The following is a 12,288-nucleotide window of genomic DNA, read 5'->3' as shown; positions in this document are numbered from 1 at the left end:
AAAAAAATCTTATGCTTATCGGTGGAATTAGATGTATAAACATCATATGTATAAAATGAACATTGCTTTGTTAAGCACTGAATAAATATTTGTTCTTTCTTTCCTTCTTACTTAAAGAATGCTTCTTTCAATTTTTGCCACAGAACATATAAGGGAAAAAAACTCCGTTAGCTTTTGTATTTGTCATTACCAAGACCACAAAAATGAAAATTATAGTTTCGAAATAAAACATTTATTTCTTATGCACCTTCCAGTTACTTCGTACCATAAAGTTTCATTCAACGCATAGAGTAAATCTATGATTCATTCACTAAATTCAAACTTCAATTCATTCATTTTCGTATTTACTTCCTATTTCAATAATAATTTTTAAGTTGTAAGAATATTAATTTTAATTTGTAAATAATTTTATAAAAAGAATAATGTAAGCACTTAATTAATTATTTTTTAATGTTATTATATGTGTATATAGAATGTTTATCATTTTACTTATTATTTATTAAGGTAAGGTTTTTAAAATTTTCCGTCGTAATTTCAATTGCATGCTCAGCTGTAAAGTACAATAAACCTATTTAAATGTAAATAATAAGTTAAAACGAATACGTCGACACAGGTAGCGAAAGCAACATGCTATTACAGCACAATTTTTTGTAAACAATTTGTTTATATGTATTTATGTGCGTGTTTAACGACGCTAGTTTTAAAAAAGTATTCTTATTTGTCTTTGATTATTTTTTATCGTTAAATATTTTCCATAGTATATGTTTATTAAATAAAAGCTACTAATAAATAATTCTACAACTACTTCATAAATTACTATTGAAAATATTTAACGATTAATGACTAGCTCCGCTTGGGGTCCGCGTGGACGTGAAAAGGTCTGGATATGATATTGCTATTAATGGGGTCACTATTAATTGATATATTTATTGCACAATTTAGCCTATTAGGTTCAGTATTAGGTTATATAGGAAATTATCAAGGTTCAGGGCAAAACCTGCAGCAATGGGATTATCTGTTCACATTACTAAGAATCCACTTTCCCTCCAATTTAGTAGTAGTAATATATTATTAGAAGAGGAAGAGAACTGTTAAATTAATAAACTCATTGCTAGCTATGCACTATGCTAGTTTGACCTCTAACGCATTCCGCCATGATAATTTCCTTATAATTTTTTGACAATGCACTAATTGTGCGGACCTGACCGCAAGCTCATTTTACCATCATTCACAAGGGACCCTGGATTTCCTGGACCCATTGCCAGCAATATACTATGCAGATTAAACTCCATGTGATTCCATTTTACCACTGCCAGTGTTAAATTTATTTATTTAAAAAAAAAATACCCTGCATACAAACATGCAAGTAACAGCTTGTTTAAAAAAATCTCAGGTGTGAAGTAATGAGTTTTAGAGATGAAACGGATAGCATAACCATGTAACCGAATAACCGAATTTTCAGCCGCCGGATATCCAGCAGAACTTAACTATTAAACTCATTTTCTTTTTATAACAGTAATTTACTATTGTGTGATTAAAAATTAAATACTAATTTTATTCCTTAAGTAATACTAAGACTAATGAAATAAAGCAATTAATTACTTAAAAAAATGTGGACGCCTATCCGAATGCAAGTAGTTATCTGGTATTCGCCCGGAAGACTGCCGATAGGCCGGATACTTTCTAGATATCCGTTTCATCTCTAATGATTATTCTAAATTTAGATTTACTCTTTTCAGTATTTCTGATGAGTAATAAAAGGAAGTCATATCCAAGAACTAGTGACGAGAATGGGGGGCATGTACAGCCATTGATAATTAAAGTAGTCAGAAATGAAGCTGAAGTGAACTCACTCAGGAGCCTGTGCTCTTACAACATTATAAGCTGTGAATTCTGTGATGAAGTATTCTATAACAAGCAAGTATAATAATAATAATAATAATAATCTCATGACAATTCACACAGTGCTATCTAGACCCAAGTTAAGCTAGCTAAAGCTTGTGATATGGGTACTAGACAATTGATACAAATACATAGATTTTTTTTTCATAAATACGTACATATTATACACAGAAACTACCCAGACCGATACAAACAATCATACTCATGAATACAAATGTTTGTGCCGTGCGAGGAATCAAACCCGCGACCATCGGACGTAAAGCGGTGTGCTAGACGGCTTGATCACCAAGGTCATCAACCATACGTCAAGTATACCTTTTTTTGTAACTGGAATGAAAACAAGCTGAATGCCTATATGATGGAAAGTGGCTGTCCACCTGATTCGGAAGTGACAGCCCATCTAATAAATATTATGGACCACAAATGGATAATAATAGACCACCTGGTGGAAACTGGTGACCCATTTGATGGAAAGTGATGTACCAACTGATGGAAAGTTATACCACATTTATTTATTTATTGACAGTCTACCAGATGGAAAATGAGGGTCCACCTGATCGAAATTGAAAGCCATGCTTGTTCTCCTGAAATTAAGAGTTCAGCTGAGGCGGTAACCTCACCTGAACCTACAACCGGAACTGCTTATATAGCAAACTGGTTGGCAGTTGAAATTTAATTATATTTGACTCCCTTGGTGAATGATTTTCTATTCTAATGATTTAGCACACTATGTTGCGGGTTCGAATTCCTCCCTTCCTATTGTGTATATTTGATCCTAATAAATTAGTGCTGATTAGGAATTTGTATTCACATGTTTCGACATGAAAAATGTGAACATGCAAGGGTTATTTAAAATACAAGATACAAGTTTCTTGCTTGTTCTTCTTGTGATGAGATAGCGACAATGGTAAAAGGTAGCTGTGCGCATCATGTCAAATAATTCTTCAGAACACAAAGCTATGCGAAGTCTATTCTTATTCTATTACCCTGATGAAATTTATAAACTATGTATAAGCTATATTTCTGCAAAGTTTCATAAAAATCTGTTCACTAATTCTTGCGTGAAAGAGTAACAAACATCCATCCATACTCACAAAATTACGCTACTACGACTACTCTAATGCTGTTGGCCGCAGCTGGCCTTTACAGCTTCACCGGACGCTAGGGGATGAGTGCAGATGACACTCCAAACCAAATAAAGGACTTATGGAACGGCTGAAAGCCAAAACCTGAACGATACGACTATTCTATGATTAGTAAGATGTAAAAATGTTATTTTCAGATACTATTATTTAATCCACAATGCAAGTCACATAATAATACCATTAATTAAACTAATTGTCTACCAATGCGCCGAGTGCCTCCACCACTTCACGTCAGAACGTAAACTAAAACAACACATCACAAAGAAACACACAAGTCAACAATGTGATAATATTAATATAAGTAGCAAATTGAAACTTAACAAATCATTAAAACAAGAATTGATAAGTTCACAAAACAAGTTGCATGATGAAAGTAACTTGGAACTGAAAAAGAATGAATTGTTAATACCACAAAACAAATTGCAAGGTGAAAGTAAATTGAAACATAAAGGTATTAAATTGAAAATTCCACAAAACAAGTTACAAGCTGAAACTAAATTGAACATTAAAAATAATGAATTGTTAATACCACAAGACAAACTGCAAGGTGAAAGTAAATTGAAACATAAAAAGAATGAATTGTTAATTCCACAAAACAAGTTCCAAGATGATACTAAATTGAAACATAAAAAGAATGACTTGATAATTCCACAAAACAAATTACAAGATGAAATTGAAGTATTTGATGAAAATGATACAGATATTTTTATTAGTGATATAAATAGCAATGGCATTAGAAATCGTATATTATTTGAAGAGGAATTAAATGCAGTTGTGACTGATGAAGATAATCGTTTATGTGACAGTCATGAAAATAATAGTGTACACTATGATGAATTGATGAAAAGTAAGAGTTGTGTGTGTCGAGTATGTGGAGTGAAATCTATTAATCGGTAATAGTATATTATTATTTACATTCTTATTGTTATCTGCAATTAGTAAGTGCACTATAATTGGTTTGGTTGGTAAACAAAAATGCAAGTCTGAAGTCTATTAAATGCACGAGTTTTTTTTAAATGATGCCATGGCGTTATGTTAAAACTTCAAGAACTGGAGTACACTTTATCCAACTTCAGTATATGTCTCCTTTTTAGGCGTTTTCGGGGGATGTTAATGAGTAATCTCTGGGCTAGATCAATAGGGTGGACAGCCGAGCCTTATGTTTTGAGCTTGTTCTAGCAAGTTCCTCTAGTACTGTGGCTAAATTCGAAAAATAACGGATATCCAAGTTAGTTATAAAATATAGATTCGTCAGGTAGACCTGCGCTAACGGTATACGCTGACGGGGCACCAGTGGAGGATGATAAGATGATCAGGAAGTCAGATCAGTTAGCACAATGTGGTAAATTTGCCAGGAATTTATCACGATTTTTTCCAGGGGGAACCACATTTATTATTTAGGTTACTTTGGTATTTAGGTACCTAGTCTAGCGTTCTTTAGTTTAGCGTTCTTACTTCTAGTAGTTCCAGGCTGCTGAAAATGGTAGGACTGTACACTCAGACACTCGTCCGAGTGTGTACCTCAGTTTTACAAAGTATTACACTTTTGAATACAGTAGTAAACTTAAATATATAGAGAGTGAGCAATTAATATTTTCAGATCTAATTATTAAACTTGCACATTTTTTTAATTTAGATTATTTTTTCTTTTTTTATATATTACTTATACGCCATGGATAAAAGCCTAAATCAAATCAAGATATCTTTATGTAGGTCAATTACAGACTTAGGATATGTCGAATCTACCGTCCAAACCATGTATGTACGTTCTTCAAAGAAATTCATAATATGACTGAACATCTCGTAAAATTTCTCAGGTACTGGGCGATAAGACATGAGAAGAATCACATCACAATAAAACAAAAGGAGCTATACTTTTGCCCGAAATGCGATTACTACATTTCCGACCTTAAACACGATCTCACAAAGCACATAAAAGAAAAGCATGGAATAATAAAGAAGCAATACAAGGAGTCGCAATGCAGGAAATGCGGACTCAACTATGTGTATCATTACAAACACAATAAGAACTATCATTGGGCGTACTTTTGCAAGGTCTGCGGCGCAGGATTCGAATATGATTATAAATTGGAGGAGCATGTTGTGGAATGCGAACGAATGTACTCGAAACAGGAGAAAGAAGGTCGCAAAATGGAGGAGACTATGAAGTTATGCGAGATTTGTTACTCGTTCTTGAAGAACAAACAGGATTTCCATTACGTGCACGTGGGTGATCATTGCGAGATTGGTGAGAGGTTACCGTGTAAGAAATGCTCGAAAATATGCTTTGAATTGAAAATTGTGAAGCGGATACGGCTGGCGGAGAGGTGTCAGAAGATTTCGAGGCGCTCAGCCGGCTTCACTAATAGGGATAGACTCAAAAACATTCAGCATCGATTAAAAATGATGAGGAAATATTGTGTTGTTTCATTTTAAAAGAAAATAGTGTAATCAGTATTCTTAACCCGAACCAGTCCCCACAAGCAGCACCCATTCACCGTATGACAGATGAGCCAGTCATCATTGTATTCAACCATATTTTTTTATGGATGATAATGGAATGGTGCCCGTCTGCACTAACGGATTACGCTGGCGAGGCACCAGTATAGGATGATAAGATCAGCATGAGGTCCAGGTCAGTTAGCCCATCGTGACAAATTCACAATGAATTTATCACGTTGGTTTCCAGGTGGGAACCGCGTGGCGGTCAACCTGACATTGCTAGCAATGAGATCATCAGTCCACATTATCCGTTCGTTTATATATATATAACAATCCCCTTCACCCCTAAACTCAACCATTTTTTTAAGGATGATAATAGAATGGTACTCAGCCTGCGCTAACGGTTTACGCTGACGGGACACCAGTGGAGTATGATAAGATGAGCATGAGGTCGTGTCAGTCCATCGTAACAAATTCACAAAGAATTTATCACGATGGTTTCCAGGAAGAACCGCGTGGCAGTCAACCTGACATGTTACATTGCTAGCAATAAGATCATCAGTCCGCTTCCCTTCTAAATTCAACATAAATTGGTGTTTGTTATTGAAACTTAAAAATAAAATAATATAATTGAATTCATGAAACAAACCCAACCCAAGTGTACTTATAGGCAAAATAGATTATTTATGTAGTATGGAAAATTAAGATTATTTTTTTTTCTTGTATAATTAGTGTATGTATTAGTAACTAGTATAAGTGTGTGTACCTATATGTACACAATCTTCCTAAGTGGGCATATTGGGTAACTGTAAAGCTCACTTAGTGAATAATAAGTAATGAAGAAATAAATAGAACTCATGAATTTTGCAATGACTGAAGGTAGCCAAATTTTAAAGTAGAAATCTATACATATTGAGTTTTTTTTTATCTTTTATTGATTACTTCGTATTACCGGTTTTAAAACAACAGCGTCATCTACCAACAAGTATATAACTATTTACCTATTTTATCCACTTCACACTAGATGGCACTGGGAAAAATATAAGTTATTACTGTAATAAAAAATTAGTAATATCTATAAAATTCAAACTACAAGCCTTGATATTACCGCTGCATGTATAATATATCAATATAATATGTACAATATTGGCCAGTTATCAAAAAAAAAAACGTAAGTACTATTTAACACGATATGATATGCCGTCTGAATAATCATTCTGTGGTCAATTGAATATGATCTGTGTCTATCAATATATAATATTTACTTTGTATTTCTGACGTTTCTATATTGTTGTTTATTTATATTATTTATTATTTGGAACATTTTCAAACTTCACAGATTCTTACTATAATTTTTGAAATAATATATTGCATTCTGCCATATAACAAATCTGTATTGAATAGAAAACAGTACAAAATAATTAAATTTATTTACTTGCGCAGTAAGCAAGTTTTAGATTTTAGCCGTAAGTATTTATTTTATTTATTACACCGCAACCTGACGGTGGGTTTTTTTATGGATGACAATGTAATGTTTTTCTGGATGACTACTGCTCGCGACTTCGTCCGCGTGGAATATAACTTTATATTTCTAAAATAAAAGTAGCTTAAGATACTCCTTATTACATGAGCTACCTACCAAAAAAAGTCCAATCAAAATCCAACTATTTTAGAGATTAGCCGGAGCAAACAGACAGACAAAAATTTAACAATTTTTTATTTTGGTGTATGTACTGTATTTATATTCATATGCATGTAGTAAAAAACAGTTATTTCAATATTACTAACAGACATTCCAACTTTATTTATATGTGTATAGATAATGTAATGGTGCACTCATCTGTGCTAACGGTATACGCTGGCGGGATACCATGGATGCTATGATGAGTATGAAGTCTGGTCAGTTAGCTCATCATAACAAATTCATCAGAAATTTATAACCATGATTTCCAAGCTCCGCAGTTCCACATGGAGGAACCCTTGCAGACGAAATTGTACAAAGTTATCTGTGGGCTAGTCTAGGTACAAAAAGTCAAAGTAGAAGAGTAATTTTAATTATATTTTTTTTTTTTACCACTTAGGTGGCAAACAAGCATATGGCCCATCTGATGGTAAATGGTTACCGTAGCCTATGGACGCCTGAAACACGAGGGGTGTCACATACGTGTTGCCAACCCTTACAGGACACTTTCTAACTATAAGTCATAATTTTTTAGCGCTGAACTCTAGTACCCGAACTGGAAGGGATGTACTGTCCAGTTCGGCTACTTTTGTTTGAAGAAATGCAACTATTGTCAAAAGTGCTTATATTAAGTTTATTTGATAATAATAATAATCTATCTGTTATCATAGATACATGTTCATAGTCCATCACTTACTAAATGCCACAGAATAAATCATCATGCAAAATAAAGTAACATGAGACTTGGCACGTCCCATCCTCTGTAGTAATCACCAGCTTAAGCAGTGAAAAACAATAATATGATTTATTTATTTCATAATTTATTTAATATTATTGTTGTATAACAATAATTGTGTGTGTCTTTTATTGTCACCCTCAATATAACTTTTTATCAAAAAAGTCCTAAATATAATCATTCCATGTAAGCCTCAATACAAACATTGATATTAAAAAACATGATTCTAAATCTAAACGTGTTTTAATACATAATAATTATATTATAATTGATTTGTCCTTAGTAATATTATAAATGCGAAAGTAACTCTGTCTGTCTGTCTGTCTCACTTTCACGCCGAAACCACTGAACTGATTTAAATGAAAAATGGTACACCAATATTCTAGACCCTGACAAAGGACATAGGCTACTTTTTAATGCAAAACAAGGGTGCAAGGGGTTGAAAGGTTATATGGAAGTATCGTCATTTTACGCTGTCTATACGGGCGGGTATTTTAGTCGTGGGCACAGCTAGTTTATTATATTTCTCCTCAGAAACATGATAGCAACAACACATGTAGTATCCTTTATAGTATGCTTAAATATTGTATATTATTGTTGTTATTTTTTTTTTACATGTTGGAACTGTGTAAAAAAAAAATAACAACAAAAAGTTGTCTACACTCCACATTTTTTTAAAAAACTCTTCTAACAAGTAATGACACAAATGGTGCTTAAGCAAAGAGCTGGCTGCCTTTTGTTTAGCACTATTTATACATTTAGCATATAAAACAATCTCTTACAGATAATATTCTGTAATTTTTCAGGTATTCTGCAGACCATATAGTGAAGCAATATTTACATATGATGTTTTTATAGAAATCATAGATGGAGACTTTCTTTTTAAGAGGCTAAGGAACACTATCAATATGAATTATTAAGAATGACATGGCTAGTTGAGCTGTTTAGGACAAATGCATACACCTTAGCTTACCTGACAGTGCCTAGTACTGTAATAAGAGTGTATCACATGTATATGCGAACCGGGCAGGCGAGACATGTACCTATATGGTAATGCTCACCACTTGCTAGTATTATTGTAAGTACCATTGGTACGACTTGACTTTTCTATGAATTTGCATTGCAGTTTAGTGTTAACTAACTTTTGAAGATAAAGAAACTGGGTATTGTATCTAACATATTGGACAATCAAACTGCCACAATGAATTCTGAGACACTACACCCGGAACAGTCTGCGAAACATCCTGATTGTACCACAGTATATATCAAAATAGAGCCTCTTGAACCTGAGCCAGATGTTACAGATGATACACAAGCAAATAACATACTTAATGCTAATGATATTAAGGTTGAACCTATCCCAATCAAGGAAGAAGAAATAGAGTGTAAACCGGAAATAAATACAAATCAAGAGCATTACATAAAACAAGAAGGCACTGAATATGATGAAGATACACATGTAGTTGTAAAAACAGAGTACATAGATACAACAGAAGAATCTCCGGATGGCAATAATAGCATTTCTGGTAAGGAAAACGATAATTTTCCACAACAAAATGAAAGTCATGTATTAAAGAATAATTGTATGGAATTTGGACATACTGGAATCATACCAGTAGCAGATCATTTCTTACATTTAAATAAGAACACTATAAATGTTACTCAAAACAAATCTAAGCAATTACGTATAAATAGACCTGAAAAGCCGCACAGTTGTGAAGTCTGTCAGAAATGTTTTAAAAGGAAAGCGCATTTGAAGGAGCATATGTACACACATACAGGCGAAAAGCCCTTCAGCTGTGAGATTTGTAAGCGATGCTTCTCAACAAAGAGTAATTTAAGAGAACACACATCAAATCACAGTAATGCAGGCGAAAAACCGTATACTTGTGAGGTGTGTAAGAAATGTTTCTCTACGAAAGGCAATTTGAAGGAGCACAGTCTTATACATACGGGGGAGAAACCATATAGCTGCACTGTATGCAAGAAATGCTTTAGAGTGAAAACTAATTTGACGGAACACATGCTCATACATACTGGTGAGAAGCCGTACGATTGTCATATATGCAAGAAGTGTTTTAAGACGAAGAGGTACTTGAAGCAACATGTACTGATTCATTCAGGTGGGAAGCCGTACAACTGTGATCTGTGCAAGAAATTCTTTAAAACGAAGAAGTGTCTGCGACAACACTTAGACAGTATACACACTGAGAAACCACATAGTTGTGACGTGTGCAGTACAGGTTTTAGAACGAAGCAGGAGCTGAAGAAGCATATATTCATTCATGCAGTTGAGAAATCCGTTGTGTTGTGCGTAAAAAATGTGATAGAGCAAGGACTTGTTTGAAATAATTATAAATGTATAGTTGAATATGTCGTCGATTAAATAGAAAAATTACATTTTTCACCACGATTAAATAGAAAATTACATTTAACACCACAATTAAATAGAAAAATTACATTTTTCATCACGATTAAATAGAAAATTACATTTAACATCACAATTAAATAGAAAAATTACATTTTTCACCATAATTAAATAGAAAATTACATTTAACACCACAATTAAATAGAAAAATTACATTTTTCACCACAATTAAATAGAAAAATTACATTTTTCACCACAATTAAATAGAAAAATTACATTTTTCACCATTCATCCTTTTACATAAGTCAATTAAATTAACCACGCCGCGTCGTCTTAATCATTATCTAAATACTTTTAAAATGATATAAATAACACTTCTGTGTAAATTTTTGTTAAAACTTTAAAGGAAAAATAATATTATTAAAAAAAACTTTAAATGCTCGTCTTGTAAAAAATGTACATTTTGAATAGTGCCATGTTTCTATTTAACCGACGATGTTATATATCTTGCCATTAGATTTTTTTTCTTTAAAGTTTAGGGAGAAATACTAAATAAACAAAAGAAACATATGCTGGGATCCAAGTAGATGTGATTCTTATATAAACAGTATATATTTGGGATGGACCATTCTATTTTATGTTCTATTCTCAGATCTACTGAATATTCTTACGGAAAATAAATACATATATTATTGTAACATAGTAGGAAATGTCCTGAAACTCGCTTTAATTATATTTTAATATCATATCGATAATGATACATAGAACACCGGTGCTGAAATGAGTTTGTAAAATATTAATAACTTTAATAAGCTCTAAAATAAATTATTTGTCAAAATTATTTACGGTAAGATGTAGTTTTATTTACAATGTTACTATATACATTTATTCAATATAAGTGCGTTATGATGGCTATAACACATGAGTTGGAATTTCAGCCCGAGCGAGCCGAGGTCGTAATAGAGCTAAGTGTGTTAAATACGCACGTATATCGTATGACATTTTTCAACACACTTGATTTTAAATAAACTCAACCATAAAAGAATAGAATAGAATAGAAAATCATTTATTCAAATAAACTTAATTTAAGCACCTTTATATTTAAGTCATAACAATTTCTTTATCTACCGCTCATTGGGAAAGCTGTCTCATCACTAAAAGAACAAGAACCTTGTGTGTTGCTCTTTTAAATAATCCTTGTAAGTTTACATTTACAAGTCGAAACGTTTTTTTTTTTCGGACTACTCTAATGCTGTTGGCCGTAGCTGGCCTTTACAGCTTCACCGGACGTTATGGGGCGAGTGCAGATGGCACTCCAAACCAAAGGAAGGACTTATGGAGCGGCTGAAGGCCAACTCCTGCCCGACGGATACGACTTTAGTCTGAGGGCACCACTAGGGGTTCGAACCTCGGCTCAGGCCGTCGTAATTTCGATCCCCGTTTGAATTGGACGGGGGATCGATCGGAGGGGGCTGGGAAGTCGAAACGTGTGAATACAAACTACCAACCAGCACTAATTTATTAGGGTCAAATATAAATATACAATAAGATTAAATCAATCGTAGTGATAAACAATGTTGCTTTCCCGCCGTTTTACTTTTTTAAATCAGCGCGCTGTCTATGGTCGGCGCAGCGCGGCGGATAATTCGAGATTTTAAATTTTAGAAATAAAATACCAAACAGTGGGGTTTTGGACTATAACTGTTTGCGTTTATAACGCACACGTGTTTTATGAGCTCCTTTATATATATAAAATAGGTGAAATCAGATACACTTTACGAGCAAGTGTGTTGAAAATGTACTTATAGCATATTTCCTTTAATTATTTAAGTACATAATTCTGTTTTTTTTTTAAATAATATATGAAAAATATACGTTTAAATCTGTTTATTATTTAAAATATACTGCCATAGTAAGTACTAAGTATTATCCTAGTGTATTTTTTTTATACTACGATGGTGGCAAACAAGTCTGCGGCCCATCTGATGGTACATGGTAGCCTATGGACGCCTGA

General features: G+C 33.3%; 1 protein-coding gene across 1 annotated transcript; it reads left to right on the top strand.

Annotated features, from left to right (window-relative positions):
* The first annotated feature begins 361 nt into the window (after positions 1-361).
* On the top strand, positions 362-10,539 carry LOC131840834 (zinc finger protein 184-like). The gene is made up of 5 exons (XM_059189029.1): positions 362-504; positions 1,740-1,917; positions 3,185-3,940; positions 4,865-5,468; positions 9,057-10,539. Exons 2-5 carry the CDS (start codon positions 1,748-1,750, stop codon positions 10,251-10,253), a joined length of 2,727 nt encoding a protein of 908 aa, XP_059045012.1. The 5' UTR covers positions 362-504; positions 1,740-1,747; the 3' UTR covers positions 10,254-10,539.
* The last annotated feature ends 1,749 nt before the right edge of the window (positions 10,540-12,288 follow it).

The sequence above is a fragment of the Achroia grisella genome, unplaced genomic scaffold, assembly GCF_030625045.1.
Source record: "Achroia grisella isolate CSIRO2021 unplaced genomic scaffold, CSIRO_AGI_Agris_v1 utg149, whole genome shotgun sequence".
Classification (NCBI taxonomy): domain Eukaryota; kingdom Metazoa; phylum Arthropoda; class Insecta; order Lepidoptera; family Pyralidae; genus Achroia; species Achroia grisella.
The sequence above is the reverse complement of the archived record's forward strand: the minus strand, read 5'-3'. Positions and strand labels throughout refer to the sequence as shown.